Genomic DNA, 24,487 nt, shown 5'->3' on the forward strand with positions numbered 1-24,487 from the left:
ATTTTTATTATATATAATATTTTTATTATATATTATATTTTTATTATATATTATATATATTATTTATATATATATATATATTTTTTTTTTTTTAGACAGAGTCTTGCTCTGTCACCTAGGCTGAAGTGCAAGGGCGTGATCTCTGCTCACCGCAACCTCCATCTCCTGGGTTCACATGATTCTCCTGCCTCAGCCTTCCAAGTAGCTGGGATTGCAGGAGCACGCCACCATGCCCAGCTAATTTTTTGTATTTCTAGTAGAGATGGGGTTTCACCATGTTGGCCAGGCTGGTCTTGAACTCCTGATCTCGTGATCCGCCCACCTGGGCCTCCCAAAGTGCTGGGATTACAGGTGCAAGCCACCACGCCCGGCCAATGATACTCTTTAAAAACAAACACACCTTTATTCTGCACATCATATACAGTCATTTTATACAGTCATAGTAAACTACAGAGAGTCTGCTTTTATAAACATACACATTTTGATAAGTAGCTAAAAATCTGAAGCTTGGTATTAATTTTATCTTCTTTATTTCTGGTATGACTTCCTTCTAATTCTTCTATTAATAACTTGTGACCTAAATACATTATCTATCATTATCCAAATACCAAACATTCTTTGTTAAGTAGACTAGCAGTGACTATTTTTGATTAAAATGTTAAAGTTCTCCAACTTCTTCCTTAAACAAGCTCTGTTTCTCTATTCTCCAGCTTTAACTCCATCGTGGCACACACTGGGGAGAATGCCTCACTGCTGAGTACTAAACAAAGAGGTTGCTCATCTGGCAGAGCTCAGTTGGTTTGGCAACAGCTTTCATATTTATTGTGTAATCTATTCCAAAATCAAGTTGTTCTATATTTGTTAATTACTGTCACTCCACATATAATAACAGGTAATTTAAGTTTCTAAAATTGTAATTAGATATAAACTCAAGCAACAAAGGTTGCAAAGTTATTTTTGCCATTTTATTGTATTAACATTGACACTTAAAACCCAATTTCATTGCAGAATGAATCAAAAATTACACAGAAGTAAGACAGTACAAAAAAATGCTCTTTTGAACCAGGTGTGACAGGGAGTAATATCTAAATGTTTACACCAAGCGATTTTATTCAATAGTGCATAAAACTCCAGTCTGTGGTGACAAGCAATAAAAACCACTAGTAACAATGTCTGGAGAAAATGTTTTACTTAAACTACTCATTGTACTAAAAATCACTGATTTTGGTGAAATTTATTAAGGCTTGACATTACCCTAATATCCATTTCTATGCTTCATTATGTTCATCTGTGTTGTCTGTTTTAGAACCACATCATGGAGTAAATAAAATTAGTGTGATAGTATGAGAATGAGTACCAATCTACTTTATTTTTTAAAAAGCGGTGAGCTTAGCTATCTTAGTACATATCTCAATAGCAGTGTACATTGCAAACAGTATCCTTCTCTTTAGGTCCTCGTCTTCCCCCTTTAACTCTCTAGGCATTTCAAAGCACTTGTTCTGTATTTCTCTTATTTAAAATACAAGAAAGCAGCAACATGCAGCATACTGTAGCAGTTCAGCATGCAAGTTCTGCAGGAAGACTGCCAAGGTCCACACCCTAGAGCTGACGCTCACTGTCAATACAACGAGGGCAAGTAACTTGACCTCTGTGCTTCAGTTTCATCGCCTAAAAAGAGGAAGACAAAAACAGTACCTACCCCAAAGAGCTTTTCAGGGAAATAACTGAGTTATTCCATGTAAAGAGCATAGAACAGTGCTCGGCACACAGTAAGTGCACAATAAATATTTGCACTTTTTCCCCACTAGAGCCAAATGGACCTTAGCACAGACAGTGAAAAAACAAATACAAAAGAACTGATTGCAGTATTCAGATTGCCAAATACAGACTAGGCTCCTGGGTCAGAATCATTTATTTCATGGCTGTAATAGTTCAAACACGGTTTTATACCTAGAAATGCTTCTCAATAGACAAGAGTCAGAGAGACTGGATGCATTCACTGGGGAACGTCTTCCCACCCAACTATCACAAGTGTGGACAAATCACTAGATCCACATTTGCAGGCATATTTCATGAAATTTAGCTGGCACCCACATTCATTATTTTACAATTTCAGTTTTGTATACCTTTCAGATTTGTGAATGTAGTTTTTTCTTAAAATTCATTTTAACTTGATGGTATGTTTTCAATTCCCCCAAATTAATGGACTGTGTATGTGTGATCACATGGGTGTGTTTAAATGTTAATAATGTACTTGTGCACTTAAAATTTTACATGGGAATCCATAATGCTAAAGAGCCAAATACAGCATTTGCCAGTTTAAAAAAAAGTACCTCTTGTTTCTAGGGCCCAGCTCATGTTGCTTTAAGCAATAAGAAAAGAAAATTAAGGTAATTAATAGATCCTTTTTGGAATGCACAGGTTTCCATATGTATTTTATACCATATTTGGACCATCTTATGATTTAAAAAATAAAAATAAAAAATCTAGTACAGTGGTTCATTCTCACCAGAAACACTTGGGAAGGTCAAAATCAGCTGAGGTGCCTCCTATCTTCTGAATCAAAATCTAGGAAAGACCTGGAAATCTAGTTAAACAATTTCCCAGCTGATTCTAATGTGCAGGCAAGTTTGGAACCCACTGGTGTTAACAGTCTTAATGCTTAAATTGTCCTTCATACCCCAGATCTGCACACTAACCCACCCAAATATGCAATCATTTCTTGTCACATGCATAGCCAAGTTTGATTTTTTAAAAAAGTAGGGGTGGAAGTTTAATTTAAGAACAGTATTTCCATCATGGTTAAATACTGCTGTTATTCTAGTGAAGTTCAAAGGCTTCTGATTATAGAAGTGGGAGGATTGCTTAAGGCCAGGAGTTTGAGAAACAGGGCAAGACCTGTCTCTACAAAAACGAAACAAAGTCTTCTGATTCTAACTACTCAGAACATTTCAGATAGCTAATGGCATTAGGTATAACACTTAATATTTGTCCAGAACTTTATAAAGTATTCTTATATTTTACTTTTTCAAAGCCTCAAATACACCTGAAGATACATAAAAAAAGTATGTAAACCAATTCCTGTTTTAAAAATGAAGCACAAAATGGCTAAATGACCAAAGAACAGCAAAGCCACAAGAAGAGCACATATTCTCCAGCTCCGGGAACTGTTTCTGTCTGTTGGTTGGTTGGTTTTACTCTCAGAAAAACATAATACAACAAAATAAATTCTAAACTCAAAAAAAGAAAAAGGAGAAAATAAGGTCAGAGGACTGTACGTTACTGTGAACTACACAAAAAACGAATGTTTTTCCTTCAAAATTTAATCACGTATTATAAAATAAAAAGTCCTGGCTTTTTTTCCTATTTATAATAAATGAAATTGGAAAAGAGCACAGTTGAATGAAAATTTAGTTAATCCTTAAATTGTATGGAACTAAAGTATAAAGATGAATAGAAGTCTCCAGCCTGTAGGAATCTGATTAAACAATACCAGAACCAGAACAGACAGATTCATATCATGTGCAGGATGTTTTTAAGGATCCAAATTATTTTAACTACTTTACTTTATGTGATCTAGACCTCTGTCAACTCCTTATATAACATATTCAGGATGAATGGAATTAATTTTGAGAAGCAATATTATGAATACATTTATAGCTATAAGGAAGATGAATGATATTTCTTTACAAGGCTAATTTTTAGGCTGCATAACACTGAAGTTTGAATTGCTATTTATTTTTAAAATGCACTGGTATAGAATGAAATGTTTTATAATTATTTTTAAAATACAAATTATCCATTTGCATTTAACTCGAATTATTAATATAACTCACCTACTGCACTTAATGTTCTTACTAAATTGCAAAAAATATTAAAAATTATATCTTAAACAGTTAAATTTTAATCAGTTGTTAAAAAAAAAAAAAAACAGGAATTTAGTACCAAAAAGTATATTGTAAGACGATTCCTTATTCACAACAATTATATTAAAAATAAAGAAAATCAATATAATAGGTGACCACAGAAACAATATAATCTAAAAAGTAAGCTTTCAATCTATGTGACTTACTGTAAAAAGCCAAATCTATCCGTGACTTTGTAAACAAGGTAATCGGCATCTTCCCAAGGTTCAATCTCTGCACCTTCTCGTCCCTAAAATAAGGCACAAAAAAATGTGTTAATCAGAGTTTATAAAACTGAATAATTTTTTTAAATAAAAGGACGAAGAAATAAGAGCTATTTTTAATGTATTATTAAAAATAAGAGCTGGAAGTGAGGCATTACGAGCCTTAACATTTTTTTCCCCCTTTAAACCCAACTATTTTTGGCAAGATAAACACTATTTCCCAGTTATGACTCTGGAAGATGCTGTGTGTCAGCAGCAGCTGACGCGGAGCTGAGCCAGGATCAGGCCAGGGTTCCTTGCAGAAGCTGATGAGGAAAGAAGAGCGATGGGGATGAGAAAGCCACTCAAGAAGAAACTGCCGAACCTTACAGTTCTAGACCAAACACGTCTCAGAGAAAGAAATTTTTTTTTTTTTTTTTGCCTTTTTATGCAAACTCCTTAGAGAAGCAGGCAGAGAAGCTCCTCGTCTATTTCTTTACTTCACAGCTATGCCAGCCTGAAACTACTCTTGCCAAGGTCAAAAAATGACCTTCCAGCAGTCAGACACCTGCTGGATGCTCTTCAGGCCTCATCTAATGGATCTCTGAAGTGTACTTGTCAGTGTCGCTCACTCCCTCTTCCCAACACCTGTGACGTCGTCCTCTCACGGTCTCCTCATGCCCCATCAACTCTTCTGATGGCTTTTTCATGGGTAACTCGTCACTGATGGTGTGCCCACAGTTCGGTCCACAGCCTGCTGCTCTTCTTAATCTAGGTATCATTTACTCTTAGGCTATTAACTAACACTGATCAGTGAAGAAACCCCAAATATAACTATCTATACCAATCCCTCAAATTTTAGACTCAAACTCCCAACTGTCTTGTGGACACCTCCATCTGTCTGCTTGTGTGTTCTCCTCTCAGTACACTGTGAGCATCCTGTAGGCAAGGACTGCTGCCACTCACTTCTGTCTATGAATCCCCAAGGCCTAGCACGATGCCTGGCCTGTGTTAATTGTGTGGGGAAAAAAATGCACACAAGCAGGAATAAATGAGAGTGACACTGGTTTTAAATTAGTGAAGCAGTTAAATAAGTTAACTAAGTTTTTCATGGACTACAATAAAACCTCATCACAATGAAGGAAACCGTGTTTGATGTTCCAAAAATGAACTCTGGGAACATAACTGCTAAGCTGAGCACCACCTGTATGCCTCATGGAAGCAGGGCACAGTGCAGGTGGCTTTCTATGATTAAATCTCCTGTTATCCTCACAAATCATCAAAAGGAACAGATACATAATTACAAGCAAGTGATACAAATACAAAACATGACATTTATAAATCACTGCTAGGACTCATTATAGACCTCAGGGGGTAAGGTATAAGGAGGTATGTCAATTGTCAATAATTGTGATTTTCTATAATATCAAAAACAGATTCCATACCAACATAAGGATAAAACGCTAATGGAAATTATACATGTATAAATTCAAAATCTAAGATCCATGTTAAATTTATAATAGCAGATGTAAATTATTAACGCAATGGATATGTAATTCCATATACTTAACTTAGTCAAGTATTATATTGAGTGCCTAGTGTGAATCAGGTAATGTCCTAGGCATTTAGGATACAAAAGTAAATCAAACAAAAGAAATTCCTGCCTAGAATGTAGAGTCTCGGCAGGTGTACAGAGTGCTGGGGGTAGAAGCAGGGGCATTAAACAGGGAGGTGGGAGGTCAGAGAAGGTCTCAGTAAGACGACAGCATCTGGGCAAAGATCTGAAAGATGTGAGGCAATGAGGCATGAGGATATCCAGGACACAAGTGTCCCAGGTAGAGGAAACAGCCAGTGCAAAGGCCCTGAGGCAGGAGCAAGCCCGGTGTGCTGGAAGAACAGTAACAGACTGAAGTGGAGAAAAGGATGAAGAAAGACAGGAGATGAAGTCAGAGAAGATGATCTCTATGTCCCCATGAAGTAATCAAACTGCTTCTGTAATTTAAGCCCTCCAAAAAGCAAATCCATTTCTATTTATATGGTTTTTCTAATAAAACTCACTCAAAGTGTAAATATGGATACTTACTCTGTCATATTTAGCAACTATTTCAGCTCGCTCCTGGGCAAGTTTGAGTGCTACATCCTGGTCTGAATCTGCGGAGAAGACATCAAATTTAGATGAATTGTTATTGAAAGAATCGTAAAGTTAATTAATTATGAAACTAAGACATAATAAAAATAAAACAAAAAATGAGTACTGCCTAAAATGACAAATCAACAAAATCAAATAAAAGGATGAATTAAGTATTTGTAACTACAACTTTGTAATAGCAATACATGTAATACCCAATAAAAAAGCAAGTTCATTAAGGCATAAACTTAGGACATGATAAATCTTATCCTTCATGAATCAATTTTGGATCTAAAATTTCATAGAAATTGATGTTAAGTAGAAACTGAAACTGAAAGCTCTAAGTTTTCAGATGAAGCCCACTTGGGTAGAAGAAACGAACATTCAAAACGCTTTTAAAAAGTGAAGGAACTTGGATCTCCACAAAATAAACTAGCACAAGATACAATATTTATTTTACATGATACAAATATGTCTTTGTTTAGCCTTTCAGTTCTCTTTATCAATAGCCTCAACTGCTATAACAATCTCCTAACCCGTCTCTAGGACTTCGGTTTTATCATACATATGTGTGTGTACACACACACAGACACACACATACCCCCTTCATCCTTATTAACATTAGACTTTCAAAAACATAACTCTGACAACAAAAGTCAAGATCATAACATGAAATAGTATGAATATATACCGTGAGTTTTTTTAAAAGATCAATAACAGACTATATTAAAGGCATCTCTTACCAAAAAAAAAAAAAAGCATTCTAACAGAAAATTAGGCAAAGGTTATGAGCAAGAAATTCCTAAAAGTAGCAACAGCAGTAACAACTGTAACAACTATACTGCATTCTTATTAAGTGCCTGGCAGATAGTAAGATACTGCCAGGTGGCAAATATTGTGCTAAGCACTTTACCCTGCCTTACCACATGAACTCTAAGGTAGGCATCATTATGAATCCTACACCGCAATAAAAAAGAGGCTTAGAGATTTTAAGCAACTTGTCCACAGGCATAAAGCTAATAAACAGCAAAGACAGTTTTCAAATCCAGACAGTCTTGACTCCACAGCCCACAATTTTAATTACTACTTTATAAAAATGATTACTAAAGACATCAAAAAGGACTTGCAGTTACAGATGGCAGATGGAACACATGCTTTTACCTCCATTTCTCCTAAAACCCCACTAAAATAGCAACTATAGGGATTCTTGAAATCCCCTCCTCAAAGCAAATGGTGGTTCCTAAGGAGAGGTGGGGTTAAAAACAAGGGAGCTGAGTAAAGGAAGCCAAATCCCTGAAAGTTGAAGGGACATGCATGTGTGTAGCAGAGCCGGGTGCAGGGTGGAAAACCAAATCCTCATTCTCCAAAGCAAGAAACCAATAGAAATGCCAAAAACGGAAGACACACGAAGCAGCAATACTGGCATGTTACCTAGTGCAATGGAGGCACACAGGAAAAGAATCAGCCAGGGCAGTGGAGAGTGCTTACTTCCATGGAGCAGGCAGTGAAAAATACAGGAGTCTGCTATTTTCAAAATAAGACTTACAGATTGCTGAATCTTTAAGCCAAATATAGGTCTGATAAAAATAAAATCTAAAATGAAAAACCAAGACATAGAAAAAAAATCAACCTCATTAGTAACTAAAGAAATACAAGTTCCAAAATAACACTTTGCACCTATTCAGACTAACCAAAAAATGCACTGATAATACTCAATGTTGACAACAATGTTGACACTGCAGTTCCTTACAATGAAGATAAACATATAAATGTATAAAATCTTTCTGGAAAGTAATTTGATAATATGTGTAAAAAAATCTGAAAACAGACATATCCTTACCCAGCACTACTGCCTCTATAGATTTATGCCAATGAGATCATCAAATAAGCACAAGGTTGTTTATAATAATAAAAACAACAGGGTGGGAAGTTGTAAATTTGTAAAAGCTTATTTGGGAAAAAAATGTTTGTGTTACTGCTTTTCCCAGTTAAACTACAAAATGTGAATATGCTTTCCTTTGGGGGATGTGTGAATAACTAAACGGAATGATTCAATAAAATAAAAATACAGATGAGTTGTTCAGCTTTTCACCGGAATTAATGCAAACAGAAGTCTGAGATAATCAACTCAATGATATACATATTCACTATCCTATTTTAGACTTACGAGTCTTTCTCAGTTCCTTTTTCCCTCTTCTGTTGCCCATTTTTAAAACATGATACTCACACATCTACCAAAGCATAGGGAAAGCAAATTAATAGAAATTAAAATCAAGCTGGGTGTGGTGGCTCACGCCTGTAATCCCATGGCAGGCAGATCACTTGAGGCCAGGAGTTTGAGACCAGCCTGGCCAACATGGTGAAACCTCATCTCTACTAAAAATACAAAAATTAGCTGGGCATAGTGGTGCTTGCCTGTGGTCCCAGCTAGTCAGGAGGCTGAAGCAGGAGAATCTCTTGAACCTGGGAGGCAGAGGTTGCAGTGAGCTGAGATCGTGCCACTGCACTCCAGCCTGGGTGACAGAGTGAGACCCTGTCTCAAAAAAAAAAAAAAAAAAAATTAAATTAAATTCAAATTAAGAGAATGTGACTACTTATGAAACTCCATTTCTATTATCAGAACTGCAAAGCATGAATTTTTTTAGTAATCAGGCCAAATTCAATAGATGAATGCTTTATTGGAATGTCTTTTATACCAGTCCCTTATTCCTGCTACCAGTCCTAGGCATCACAAGTATATTTCCAACATAACAATGAAAAGTTTAAAAGTGTAAAGGCAACGACTGGGGTTGAGAGGTGAAGACGCAATGTATCCCAAGAAAATGTCATTGTGGCAAACGATAAAATATAAAGCTTTACATAGATCACTGTCAGTCTATAGAGACTTTCGGAAATACTGGACTTCTTGTTGGAATTGGATTAAATTGCAACCTCATTTTTTGGGAGAAGTATAACGTACTTTAAAGTGATCAGAACAGTTAACTCTAAATCAAATAAATAAATTCTCCATCTTTAAACTCCCTTAGAAATTTCTTATCCCTGAGTTTTCCCATGGGGAGAAAATTTTATAATATTAAGGTATGTACTCTAAAAGGAGAGTGAATTTAAAGCCAAACGCATTTTAGAAAATATAGCCAAATCTGTTTCTTTGAGGAAACTAAATGAAAATGTTAATCTTTGCCAATATTCAGTTTAGAGACATTATTTTAAAATCTGCATTGCAAGGCAAACAGCAAGAAGCAGTATCCTTATGTAGGGTTTGCTATAGTTAAATTATGGCTCATACTATCTGGTCTGAAGTTTATCAAGAATTACACTAGAATACTTCCTTTGGTTTCATTCTGATTACTTATTTAGAAATTCTGTTGAAAGAACCAACAGTGTGCCCCAAAACAGTGACTGCAAACGATTATCAACAGCTGTCTTGTGTCTGTGTGCAAATGTGAACAAAGTTCCAGGCACCTATAAACAACGGCAGCTATGTTGGATGGTACTTATGTCACATCATTATCAAATAAAAACTTAACCAGGACATTATCCCAAAAATTCACACCACATGTTTATGCTCTCCTTGCATGACAAATCCATAAATAAGTTTATTTGGAAAAATGTGGTTTGAAATACAATACCACTTGTTGACAAAATATTACAGTAACTAAAGAGTAATGAGTGTTAAAACAATTGTAGCTGGAGAAAAAGTTCCTATTATTAAAAATAAAACCATGTGCAGAAATATGTAGATCAACTACTTTATTTTTTTTCTTTTTTTATTTTTGAGACCGAGTCTCACTCTGTTGCCCAGGCTGGAGTGCAGTAGTATGATCTCAGCTCACTGCAACTTCCACCTCCCAGGTTCAAGCGATTCTCCTGCCTCAGCCTCCCGAGTAGCTGGGACTACAGGCGTGAGCCAACCACCTAACTAATTTTTGTATTTTTAGTAGAGATGGGGTTTCACCATGTTGGCCAGGCTGGTCTCAAGCTCTTGACCTCAGGTGATCCACCCACCTCAGCCTCCCAAAGTGCTGAGATTACAGGAGTGAGCCACCGAACCCAGCTTAGATTAACTACTTTAAATATCAGTCCTCTCATTTCACCAGGATGTTTAAAAAAAACTACATTATCCAAGCCAAATTAAATCAAATTATTTTTATGATTTTTTATCTAATGTAACAAAGTTTCAAAGTAAAAGACATATATTTTAAGCAATAATGATCAGAAGATACTTGGATACTCAAGTGTGCAGGAAATACTCAAGTATACAGGAAAATACCTCAGCACAATTTATAGAAGAAGATGACAACTGCGTATTTTTAAGAAGCATTTTAAAAATTGACACTATACAATTCTAAGATGACCTCTTTTTCCATTTAATCTGCCAAGAACTTTTAAGAACTCAGTATCCTCCTGAATTATATGCTTTAAAAGCAGGTATTGTATCTTAATTGTCACTAACACCAAATTGCAACGAGAAATTCATACAAAGTTACTAAAGTTCATTTCCAATAAAACAAAATTTACAGCAGACCATTTTTCCTGGAGTACATTTTGACAGATGAACGTTAAAAATATAAACAACATCAATTTTAAAAGTACTTTACCCTTTGTGAGATAATCAGCCTGGCCTTGGGAGTTAACAACAGCTTCAGTCCTCATAGAGTAACTTATCTATTCCAAGATTTCATTATTATTTTATAGTTCTCGAACGCACCAAGAGTGCTGCTAGGTGGTACCTCACACATTCTGCAACTAACTAAAACAAAGAAAGGCAGAGGCAGCTGTACTTTATCTGTGAAACAAGCGCAAGAAGAAAAAGTTTGAGATGCATTCTGTCTTCTTCTAAAGGGAGAAAAAAACCTTGCTGTGGTTACACAGACTATATATTTTCAAACAAAGCTGATCATTGTTGAGGGTGAAAACACGGCTTTCAGGCTACATCCCAACTATGAGGCACACCAGCCTACACTAGCATTCCATCCGCTAACAAACAGCGGCTTGAAAGAAGCAGCTTCATAATGTGCCTTCATCTTGTCTCAATATTAGCCACTTTCTTATTTCTTATTAAAAAAATACTTGTCATAGAGCAACAAAAAAAATTTTATTTAAAACATTAAAGCGAACCAGAAATGTTCCTCTCCTCAAATACATTTTATATCTTAATGTAATTTTTAATAACAATTCTTAATGTGAAAATTATAGCCTCTATTTCAGTCCCTGTTTCAGACAGGAAGCAAAATACATGCTAAAGTAGTGGTTTTGGACATTTTTAACAAACCACACACACATACAAGTAAAACAAATGTCTCATGAAACAATATGTACTACAAGTACTGTAAGATGGCACTATGAATTTTTCCATTCTGTTTTATTTATTCCTTCCTTCTTCCCTCCATTGTTTCTCCCTTTCTCTTAAATGGGTAGGAACCTACAATTTGGAAACCATTTTGCAAAAGTTAACATCCCTGTTAGAGGCATGCCTATGGACATTAATTACACTTAAATGGACACTAATAAATTAAGTTTACACTCAGCTTAAGCCAGGTGTAACATTCAACTAAAGCGAAAGATCTCAGAAGTTTAGAGGGGGAAAATTTCTCAAGCCATATACCAAGAAATAAGAATTAGACTGGTGCCAAACTTCTAATCAGCTAGAAGATAATGAAACACTATTTCCAAAGTTATGAGCAAAAAATTATCATGAACTTGGAATTCCATACCAACCATGTGGAAAAATAAAAAGATTTTGAGATATTACAAGGTGTGGTAAGATGAAGACTGACCTTCTTCCCTGCCAAGGATGTCCACATCCTAACCCCTGGAATCTGTAAATTTTGCCTCATATTGCAAAAGTGATTACAGATGTAATTCGGCTAAGGATCTTGAGTTCAGGAGATTGCCCTGCATCATGCAAGTGGGCCCAGTGTGGTCACAAGAATCCTTCTGAACAGGAAGCAAGAAGGTTAAAGGAAGGAGGAGGCAGTGTGATGGTGGAAGCAAGACATCACCAGCTAAGGAAAGCAGGCAGTCTTCAGAAGCAAGAAAAGGCAAGGAAATGGATTTTCCCCTAGTGGCTCCAGAAGGAACCAGTCCTGCTGACTTTGGCCCAGAGAAACTTGATTTCAGACTTCTGACCTCCAGAACCCATTAAATGATACATCTGTGTTGTTTAAGCCACCAAGTTTTTGGTAAATCATGTGCTGTGTAAAGCAGCATGAAAACACAGGATTCAAAGTTTACTGCCTATGAAATGTCTCTTTGAAAAAGAATTTGAGAGTATACTACAGAAAAACAAAACAGCAACAGGAAGAACTGACAAAGACACTCCTTGACCAAACTTTGGGCTGGCTCCTTTAAAGCCCTCTTCTTGACTAGGCCTCTACCTCAGCCTTGTCCTATCTTCAGCCTGCCTAGCCCAGTTGTAGCAAGAATCCTGCTAAGTCAGTTTAGCAAGAATCCCTCCACCCTTCATGAAATCTGATCATCCTAGATATCTGAACAGATTCCTCATCCCCCACTCTTGATATCTGATCACCCTGGCCTGTCTTCAGCAAGAATCTTGTTATGTCGGTTTAGCCAGAATCCCCCTACACTTGATATCTCTCTTAGTGATTTTCCATCACTGACCTTCTTGCTCTGCCCATTGGCTATCCATCTCCACTTGTCCTTGCTGCATGCAGAGTTGAGCCTGATCTCTCCACTATTTTAATAATCTTGATACCGACTGCAATGGTCCTGAATAAAGTCCATTTTCCCTTTTTAGCAAGAGTCAGAATAATTCTTTTACACAAAATAAGAAAGAGAGGCAAAAACAGGATCCGTAACACTGCCGCAGGCCAAAATTAGACATTTCCAAATGCCAACTGTGTAGCTGCATAGAGAGCAACCTGTCTACATTAGAATAGGAAACATGAGGTGTCTTAGAAGAAAGTGGATTCCAGGCAACACAAAGATCAGGGGTATAGTAGTGATACAGTAAAAGCTTACATATAAAGACATCAAAAAGAGTGTAAGGGAGCTATTAGAAATCTGAAGACAAGCAATTAACAGAGTGAGAAAAGTCAGTCTGACGTGATGTAAAATACAAAGGGACATGGCTGTGACCTTGGTAGTATATGAGAAAAGTGAATTCATTTGATCTTGACATCTTCAACATTAGGGATTATGTTTCCTTCCCTACACACTTCATCATAATACTTGAAATTGAAGTAAATGATATTGACGTTATTATGATTATGTAAGAATTGTACTGGCTATTAATGTTCACAATATAGAAAAACTGAACCCTGATCTGCACACACACTCCCCACTCCAAACCTAAGCCCCCACTTTCTAGAAGCAATCACTGTTAGCTGCCAAAAATATTCTCCACACTATTCAAGAATCTGCATGTATTCATGAATACCCACAAATATTTAATATCTCATTTTATTCAAAAACTAGAATCATTCTAAAATCAACACCTCTTTTTCACTTAACAGTACACCTTGGAGACTGTATAGGTTAACACCTATAGATCTACCTGGCAGTGCCCCTAAAGGTTAACAACCATTTCTGGGGGAAGAGGCAGAGGCAATGGGCCCTGTTTGTGGCATCTGCAGATTTCCATGTGGCAAATACTCATGCTATGGTGGCCAGTTTCCAAGCTGCCAACGTGATGTCACTAAACGCAGTTTCTCCAGTACCCCAGTGGGTCTATCTCAACCTTTTCCACAGCTTTACAGCATCCTAAAGTATTAGTGTAATTTATTCAACCAGCCCTTCTCTGTGGGAATGAACTAAGAGAAACTTAGAGAATGGATCAACTTGCAATGGGAGTTAAAGATGAAGCGCCATGCAATAAAGAGCTTAATAGGCAATGATGACCAAAGGCAAGCTGAAAAAATGGGGAAGCAAAAACTACCAGTAAGCAGAGAAAAGTAGCTGGTACAGAGAAGGAAACAGCACCTGAGATGCAGAGCAAAGCAGCCACCACCAGAGACCTTTTAGCCCAAAAGAGACTGAATAGCTCACCCCAAAGCTGCTTCATGCTTCAGTTCCTGATGGCTTTCATTTCTAGTATAACGAATTCAGACAGCAAATGCTCTTTTTTCCTTACAATAATCTGAATAAGTTATTTGTGTCTTTCAACCAAATTCACTGGTGCCTCTTAGTTATGTTTTTAGTTGTGACCACTTTCTTTCTTTTTTTTTTTTTTTTTTTTTTGAGACAGAGTCTGGCTCTGTCCCCCAGGCTGGAGTGCAGTGGCACCATCTCGGCTCACTGCAAGCTCTGCCTCCCGGGTTCACGCCATTCTCCTGCCTCAGCCTCCCGAGTAGCTGGGACTACAGGCGCCTGCCACCACGCCCTGCTAATTTTTTTGAATTTTTAGTAGAGACAGGGTTTCACGATGTTGGCCAGGATGGTCTCGAACTCCTGACCTCGTGATCCGCCCACCTCGGCCTCCCAAAGTGCTAGGATTACAGGCTTGAGCCACCGCGCCCGGCCAGTTGTGACCACTTTCTCGCTGAACCATGGACTAAGATACATCAAGAAAAAAGATTATTTTTAAATGTTGAAATCTTAGTAAACATATTTGTGATCACTTCGTCACTGTACCACAGACTAAGATATATTAAGAATAAAGATTATTTTACATGTGGAAATCTTAATAAACACCATTGATAAAAATGTCATTATAATTTTGCCATGCTCTAGATCCAAGGCTGGAAGGAATGCTCAGAGGAGGAATGAGCAGTGAAGCAGATTAACATCAAAGCACAACTAAAAACACAAAAAATAAAGGAAGGTACATCTGCAACAAGAGTCTGAAATACCACTTATTTTGACTGGTCACTCTGGTCAAGATGAAATATGGGAACCTAAAGGCTACATATACCAGCTCTCCCCCTAAAACATCTTGTTCTGAAATAGCACCCTGGGATAGCCTAAGCCACCCTACCACTGGTGGTCCCGTGGGAAGAACTGCTCCAGTAACCCCTCCTGACCCCTTTATTTCCCTTTATTGGGAGATCATCTAGAATCCTAAGAAAAATAGCTCAGAGCAGTCTGAGCTCTGTGAGGTCCACAAAATCTATCAGGCCCAGAGAGATGTGCATATGGGACTTCAGTTATGGATCCTCCCATGCCTGGTGAAAACTGTTTAAGGGCATTTTGTGCCTGGCTAGCTGCCTCCCCCATTATCTTCATGTTCTTGGAATTTGTGATACAAAGAACAAGGTTTAGACAACCAATAGCTTATGTTATTTTGATGTAAATTCTTGGTAAAATCTTAGAAACAGTCCCTTCTTTTTTCCTTAAAAACCCACTTGTAACTGCTGCTAATTGGAGTGTATATTCAGGACAACTTGAATCTATGCACCTGGGTGGCCATCCTCAAGCTCTGGACTCAAATTAACTCTACTTAATCATATTTCCATTATTTAAGGTTGACAATCCAATCCTATACTTCCCTGTGGTCCAACCCAATCCCACTTGCATCTCTCATAACTACATTAATTCCACATTAAACAAATGTCTTTTCAAAAACTGCACAACCTCAGAAACCCATTTATCTGCCTCTTGCTCCCCCTATTAGCATATAATCTTAGAAAAATCATTTGGCTTCCTTTCCTCTTTCTTATGTTTACTTGGGAACAACAAGAAAAGAGACAGATCATAGCCACAATTATAAAACAGTATAAATAATCACCATCAAGGAAAGGGACAGCCAGTGAAAGCAAGATACATGAAAGACCCAGTGCCATCAACCCACAAAGTCCTCAGAAATGCCCAGATTTTCTCTTCAAAAGAGCCATGCAAGTTCCATACATACCTTCATATTCCTCCAGGTTTTGTTTTTGGGGGATTTTGTTTGTTTTGAGACGAGGTCTCACTCTGCCGCCCAGACTGGAGTGCAGTGGCACGATCACAGTTCACTGCAGCGTCAATCTCCCAGGGCTCAGGTGATCCTCCCACCTCAGCCTCCTGAGTCCTAAGTAGCTGGGACTACAGGTGCATGCCACCATGTCTAGCTAATATTTGTATTTTTTCTCAAGATGGGATTTTGCCATGTTGCCCTGGCTGGTCTCGAACTCCCAGGCTGGGGCAATCCACCCACCTTGGCCTCCCAAAGTGCTAGGATTATAGGCATGAGCCACAAAGCCCGGCCTATTCCTCTAGTTTAAGTATGCATTATCTGATACAATCAAAGTGTTCAAAAGATATAAGCCTAAATGTTCTTCAATTTTAACTTTTCATTATCAGCACAAATATGATTTATAACTTCCCATTCAAAATGTTTCTTATATCACCAATAGCATTATTACCATTATTTCCACTGTATCGTGCTTCAAATTAATACTTTTTTATTTTTTCATTAAATTTGCAGAATACAATCTTCAAACAAATTCTATAAATGCCCAATTGCCAAGCAAGTAGGGGAAGTGGGGCTGGGGAGGATGCAGCAAAGCTCTGCTAGCTTGGCCTCCCCTTTCCCCGTGGTGAGCACTGCCGGGGTGAAAGGACCAGGCACACACACTGCACCTGCCGGCCTCTGGGTGTGCCCACCTGTAATGCTATTGCCCAAATGATTTCCCTTCCCATCAGCTTCCCAGCTGCCACCTCAGCCTCCCTTCAAGGAGTCCCCATGATTCTCCATGGCTTGCCCCTGATTCTGCAAATAAAAAGATCAACAGTGTCTATATAATTGGTAGGTTGCTTGTTTTGTTTTTGTAAGCACATATTTTTAAGATCATTGGCAAGAGGACAAATTGCCAATATTTTATACGTAGAGCACCTTGTGTCAGGTTGATATTTAATATTTCTATAACTAGTAAAATATTTAAATTATGGTTTTAATTAAGTTAAAATTTTTTCTCACAGCAAGTCCTGGGTCGGCTTCTATTACTTGCTTCCTAATTTCTAGAAAGATAGGAAACAAAATAATTTTTAAAGTCCTAGAAACAAATGCTGACAAAATTTCATTATAACAGAGATTTTTTTTTCTCAAATTTAATCAAAACTAGAATTGTAAGCTGCTTGTATATGCTCCACCTTACCACTGCTCATTGCCAGTAAGGGAGAACTGGCCACTGCTGCTTCTGACCTACTGTATTTCCACATCTGTTACCTGTAATTCTTTACTGAATATATGAATTACATGTCTCTTCTACTGAACTATGATCTCCACGAAAAGAGGACAGTTTCTCATCCATCCTGGTGTCTCTGGTTATCTATCAGTGCCTAGCCCATGGTAGATGCTCATTAAATATTTCTTGAAAAGCATAAAAAATTACTAAAAATTAATTACTAAAGTGAATTATCCAACCAATTAAAAATTTAACATATCAACGTATGCTGAAAATCAGACTCGCAAGCTAATTTCCATATATACCTTCACTACAAAAAAGTATACTTTTGCTAAAGATTCTTATATATTTATTCCATTTACTCTATTTCAAGATAGCATTTAAATTTTTATGAAGACTAAAATTCAGACATGAGAAGTCACAATCTAGTTATCTAAATTTGTACTTCTGGTTATCCAAAAGTCCTTCACCTGCATTTTAAATAACACAGGGGGCCCCGGGAAGATGAAGGGCTCGAGAGACTCATCTGCTGTGTTTGTGCTCCAACCCTCTCTTCACCCTGCTCTTCATCTCTCCTACTCGCAGAGCCGCACAGGCTCCCTTTCGTTGTGGAAAGGCTCTGCTCATGTGGCTGGGTGTGCTTCCATCACGCTTCAAGTCATGTGGAGGAAATGCAACGAGGGTGGCACTCCTAAACTCTCCCACTCTCCTCTCCAAGGGGCAGAAGGACATGTGGGGTCAATGGTCTGGAAGAAGCACCTGGGCAAGACAGGCTCACCTCCTGCTCTCTCTCAGCCCCTGTCCCTGGGTGCAGCCTTCTGTTCCTGGGTGTTCCCTGGTCTGGTCTCTCTAATGGGCTCTCCATGCAGGAAGGTGCCTGCCCTTTGAGGCCCAGACTTGTTGGCTGTGTCAGTCACCCAGTGGGCAGGTCTAAGTCAAGCAGGCTAAAAAGCCCTTTTCACTCCAGATCTGATGCCATGTCCTCCAGTCAGCCAACAGAGGAGACAATCTGATCTCCATCTGGCAGTCTCCTGTGCCTTACTTCTCAAGGAAAAGAAATAGTATCACTTAGTGACTCCCTGGAACCCCCCAAATCAGACTAGTAACTCCTACATTTATGTGTAAGATGAGTCACAGCTTAAAAGGATATGAAGTGATGTAACAATATTTAAATACCATTACTACTGAAGAGAAACATAATTACTAGCTGTTGCATATGAGTGCAATCCCACATTTGGGGACAGGGTTGAATGATAAAATTGCCAACAACAGATATTTAGAACCAAGACAAACATATGAGTCATTTCACTCACTTCAACCCGCCTACAGTTGCTGACAAAGTCAAGATTATATTTTAGTTGCTTTTGCAGCAGTATGATTGTTTTAACAGATGACACAAGACTGGTTTGTAACAACTCCTTGCTTGTGGGTATTTTATAAACTGTTTATTGAGAGGTTACTATGTGCCAGACACTGTGCTAAGCATTTAACATGCATAATCTCACTTAAACCTCACAAAAGCCTATGTTAGTTTTATGACTATCCCCACTTTACATACGTGGAGACTGAGGCGTTGAAAGGTTAAGTAATTCAGGCCATATGGGAAGTAAGTGACATAGCAGGACTTAAAAGCCAGGCTGTCCAATTTCAACTTCAAAGCCATGTTTCTAACCACCAAGTGCTTTTGTTGAAGTGTAAGCATTAATAGATGATCTTACTACATTTCTGCTCACTTCCAATAGTCCTTACATTTCTTCCCATAGAAACAAATCTATGTGAGTCCTGTGAATTCTTAACAGCTGTATTTTCTGGATTCTAGTAGCCTTCCAATCTCATTACATGAAATTGTCAATTATTTGTGCAAAATGGAGATGAATGGTATTTTGAAGAATCCAAGAACAATTTATATGAAATATTCTTTGTGATCATAAGCAACTGGACCTGCTATATTATAAGTTGCGTGTTTTAGGATAATAACAAGAAATGATCAAGAAACATGTAAAAATTTGACACAATAATCACCAAATGATGCTGAACTTTACTAAAACACTTTATGCTTTGAGTGTTACTAAAGCAACTGTCTTCATGATTAATTCCCATGATTACGGAAAGGGCTCTACTGAATCTACTTCATTCACTTAGTTTTAAGAACTTTTTTCCCAGCTCATTCAGAAATGCAAGTATGTGCAGTTATATGCACTACAATAAAAGTTTGTGTTGAATTTGGCCCAACAGGTATTAACAAGAAATGTTCTAATTACAGCAAATTCCTGCAGACCAGATATAAGAAGATAACTCATAGACTGCCCACTCTGATGGTTATTAACTAATTCCACATAGAGTGGTAACGATCAACCCAATGGTAATATTTCTACCCTTTAAATAAAAAATAATGTGCAAAAGCCAAACTGTGCCTAAAATGACACTCAAAAACAAGAATGAGGTATTGTCTAGAACTGAGAAGCACACAGGAAGAACTATATTATCATTCTTTGAGTTATGTAAGTATTACTGGGTCCCTGAATGGCCTTTGGGTTCAAATTTGACCATAAGGCCATCAAAAGCCAGCAATTTGGTAACACTGAATGGGATTTAATAAATAAAAGTGCTCATATCACACTAAAACTGTCACTCATTCAATCATTTTTGTAAGGTACCCTAAGCTCCAAGCACAGTACCACAGAATTCTCACAAGACACAGCTGCATTCCACAAATTTCACCTAACAAATCCTAAACTGTGTTATATATAAACATCTCATACGTGCATATGTGTTTAATATTATATTCCTTACACTCTGTTACTGTTATTGTGCTAATAATGTTGCGTTAGGATAACTTACATAATAAGTAAGATTTATTTTATATAACAAACATCAATAGTGCCATATATCTTCAGGAGACCAGATGAATTAAGTAGCAACTAAGAACCTGACTCATAAGTAGTAACTAGCATTTATTCTGTACAATCTAAATGCTTTATGTATATTATCTCATTTAGTCTCACATCAAAACTATGAGGTAGGTATCATTATTGCTCATTAAACAAATGAGAAAATTGGTAGGTTAACTGCAAAGATCACACAGTTCTTAAGTTAGAGAAGTGGCACTTGGAACAATGCAAGAAGGCTTTGAATAAATAAAATGGCAAGCAAATGAACAAAGGCTTATCAAGAGCGTCTGTCAACAAGGATCCTCTAGCATTAAACAAGGGCAAGAGGCAAGGAAATGTCTTCAAGTCAATAGAAAGCCGTAAGTGTTTTACCACTGTAAGACAGAGCAACCTCCCTAGATGTGCACAGATCTTATATAATGGATTTCACCAGAACTGCGCCATTTGAAGCCTAAAGTTACTCCAATACCAAACAATAAATCATCTACCTACTGTGGAAAACAAAACAAAATTAAACAAGAAAAGCCACAGACAGAAAAAACACTGGAATGAAATGCACTAAAATGACACTGACACTATAAGTTAGAAAAAAAATTTTTTTAATTTTCCAAATACATTTTACCTTTTCTATAACAGTATGGTGACTAGAAAGGAAAACTTGCTCCTCTGTGTTCTTACAAGCTTTTAGATGGAAAGCTGTAGGACAATTTTTAAAACAAATTATATAATCAAAATAATTCTGCCCTATCTCTATGGATACCTAAAAGTTCCACTTGGAATACCGAGTAGCCAATCATTAAGTGAATGACAATTAGATGAAGAATATAAAGACTAGCTTTTCCTTGGAGAAATGAGATTAATTAAACTTTCTAATATTCATTAATTCAGAAAGTACTGAACACCATTTACTGCCACTGTACCTAGCTATCATTAATACAAACACAGATAAAACAGTTCCTCAAAAAGATCACATTCTTGAGGGAATCAGACACATAAAGACCAACTGTAAATAATGTGATAAATGCTCTTTAATAGATGTGTTTTTTAAATGCTACAAAATAGCTGATAGAAAAAAAGCAAAGTCAGAAAAAAGTTTTAGGTACAAAACAACATTTGATCCAGGTCCTAAAATAGCATGGTAGAGGCTGTACACAGTGGCTCATGCCTATAATCCTAGCACTTTGGGAGGCCGAGGCAGGTAGATCACTTAAGGCCAGGAGTTTGAGACCAGCATGGCCAACACAGCAAAATCCCGTGTCTACTAAAAATACAAAAGTTAGCCAGGCATGGTGACGGGTGCCTGTAGTCCCAGCTAGTCAGGAGGCAGAGGCAGGAGGATTGCCTGAACCTGGGAGACAGAGGTTGCAAGGAGCCGAGATCAGGTCACTGAACTCCAGCCTGGACGACAGAATGAGACTGTCTCAAAAAATAGTAATAATAAAACAAAAGCACGGTAGAAACTCACCATGTGGACAAGGAGAGGAAGCTACAATGTTACAATAAAAAGCCAGAGACCCCCAGCAACAGGAACAGCTATTTCAACAGCAGCTACATCAACAGTAATGTGGGGTAGGAAAGACAGGGCCCCAAACTTCTAACATGTCTCCTTCACCTCCTTTTTCACAACACTCACCGCTGACAACTGGATAATCTACCGCAAGAGCAGAAGTATATATAGGAAAACAAGAAAAATATTTAGGGATTAGAAATTAGTTTGAGGTCATCAAGAAAGCTAAATAACTTAGTAAAAATTTAATTAATATTTTGACACTACTAACGTATCACTATTACCTGGGTATTCAATCATTATTATCTAGGTCATTCATATTTGAATGACCAAAATAAGGGTAACTGTAAGCCTTTTTAATTATGCAAATTTTACTCAAAAAGCAAATTTTAAAACCAAATCTAATCACATCCAAATACATATTTCTTCAATATTAAGAAACATCTATGTAATTGGCCAGGTGCAGTGGCTCACGCCTGTAATCCCAACACTTTGGGACGCTAAGGCAGGGGTTAGGAAAGGTCAGGAGATTGAGACCATCCTGGCTAACACGGTGAAATCCCGTCTCTACTAAAAAATACAAAAAATTAGCCAGACATGGTGGCAGGCGCCTGTAGCCCCAGCTACTTGGGAGGCTGAGGCAGGAGAATAGTTTGAACCCAGGAGGTGGAGCTTGCAGTGAGCCGAGATCGCGCCACTGCACTCCAGCCTGGGCGACACAGCGAGACTCCATCTCAAAAAATAAAAAAAAAAAGAAACATTTATATAATCTACCATATATATATTACCTTCCTAATAGTGAATATATTTGAGAAAAATAACAGCAGTAGAATGTAAATTTCCAGAGAAACTTGCACAATCACGTTCCAGATATTAAAAGAAACAATCCTCTTAAACACAATTGATCCATGAGAAAAAGGGAAAGGGGCTGCTACTAGGCTCCAGGTAACATCTTGTCTGGGGATCTTGAAAAATATTTAGTTTTTTCTTTTTTTTTTTTTTTTTTTTTTTTTTTTTTTTGAGACGGAGTCTCGCTCTGTCACCCAGGCTGGAGTGCAGTGGCGTGGTCTCAGCTCACTGCAACCTCCACCTCCTGGGTTCATGCCATTCTCCTGCCTCAGCCTCCCGAGTAGCTGGAACTACAGGCACCTGCCACCACGCCCAGCTAATTTTTTGTATTTTTAGTAGAGACAGAGTTTCACCATGTTAGCCAGGATGGTCTTGATCTCGTGATCTCGTGACCTCGTGATCCGCCTGCCTCGGCCTCCCAAAGTTTTGGGATTAAAGGCGTGAGCCACCACGCCCGGCCCAATATTTAGGTTTCTTTACGGTAACCCAACCCAATGTTCCACCCTCAATTCACCTGGCCAAAACCTTAAACGCAATGTTCAATCAGATCATAAATGGATTTTTTACATAGCAGTCAAAGAGTTAAACTCTATTAAGAAGTCATAAGTGTGGGGTGGGGGAGGGGAGCCTCTTTCCCAATGCTGCCCTTGATGAATTATGTCAATTTCCACATAAAATACCAACACACTCCAAGGAGACTGACTATAAAAACATTTTACATGAAAGATCTGCCATCCTTTCACTGTGGAAAATATTTCCTAGAAAGCACTGTCTTGAAGTCATTCAGTAAACTACCTGAAATTATAGAATGCATTTATAACAGTAATCTAAATTTTCTCTCTTTTTTTTTTTTTGACAGAATTTCGCTCTTGTCGCACAGTCTGGAGAGCAGTTGCACGATCTCGGTTCACTGCAACCTCGTCCTCCTGGGTTCAAGCGATTCTCCTGCCGCAGCCTCCCAAGTAGCTGGGATTACAGGCGCCCGCCACCACACCTGGCTAATCTTTTGTATTTTTAGTAGAGACAGGGTTTCGCCATGTTGGGCAGGCTGGTTTCAAACTCCTGACCTCAGGTGATCCGGCCACCTCAGCCTCCCAAAGAGTTGGGATTACAGGTGTGAGCCACCACGCCTGGCCAGTAATCTAAATTTTCTAAGTAGATAAGGAGGACCGACTTCACAATGCAGCAATAAAAGACCAAAAACAACATAAAAGCCCATCAATTCAGTTATCAAAAATCATGAAGCAAAATTATATGTACTGATTTGGATTCGTCTCCAAGATATACTGTAAGCAAAAACAAAACAAAAAACACAGGGCAAGGCTCAGAATAGTTGCACAGTTAACAGTGGTTGTCCTGGGGAGATTAAATCTAGGTGGCTAAACAGAAAGGACACTTATTTTTCACTCTATCATCTTTAGTACACCTTGAACTTTTTGTTATGTACACATACCACCTCGTCAAAATACAAACATAAATTTTTAAACAATTGTAAATATAATTAACATTAGCCAAAAAATCCCTCCGAAGGAAAAGACCACTGCAACACAGCTTCTCTCACACAGGCAAACCCTCCCTTCTCTGCCGCACCCTCCCTCAGACTCCAGTGATCTGACAGCCAGGAGGATTTGGGGTAAGGTCCCCTCAGCCTTTCTGGGGAGAATGTCCTCTAGCTTCTTCACTGCTCTAAAAGAAAAGTAATCCAAAGAGCTAATACTTCTCTCCTGTGGCCAAAAGAAAACTAATTAACACTTTCTCCCCCAGCAGGCCATGCAAGCAGGGGTGCTGAGCAGAAAGAGGTGAAGCTGTGGTGTTCCACCTTCTCCACACGTGAATAGCAGACCAGCCCAGAGAAACATATCCTTTTACCACCGCAGTCATCTGTAAAAGGGTCAGCATTTTGCTGAGAGCTGCAAAACTTTACAAACGCTAAAGGCATTA

At 38.0% G+C, this 24,487-nt stretch overlaps 1 protein-coding gene across 6 annotated transcripts in view; it reads right to left on the bottom strand.

Moving 5' to 3' along the window:
* The window catches only part of USP6NL (USP6 N-terminal like), a 151,951-nt gene that overhangs the window by 61,231 nt on the left and 66,233 nt on the right, over positions 1-24,487 (bottom strand). For 5 of the 6 annotated variants that reach the window (XM_055296512.2, XM_055296516.2, XM_063610073.1 and 2 more), the window contains 2 exons: positions 6,192-6,259; positions 4,073-4,155 (listed from right to left, as the gene is read on the bottom strand). In XM_055296512.2, coding sequence (XP_055152487.1) covers positions 4,073-4,155; positions 6,192-6,259 — 151 coding nt within the window. Of the gene's footprint in view, positions 1-4,072; positions 4,156-6,191; positions 6,260-10,834; positions 20,127-24,487 lie in introns of those variants that run through there. The other variant, XM_055296511.2, reaches the window with a different exon arrangement.

This window comes from Symphalangus syndactylus, chromosome 10 (assembly GCF_028878055.3).
Source record: "Symphalangus syndactylus isolate Jambi chromosome 10, NHGRI_mSymSyn1-v2.1_pri, whole genome shotgun sequence".
Lineage (NCBI taxonomy): Eukaryota > Metazoa > Chordata > Mammalia > Primates > Hylobatidae > Symphalangus > Symphalangus syndactylus.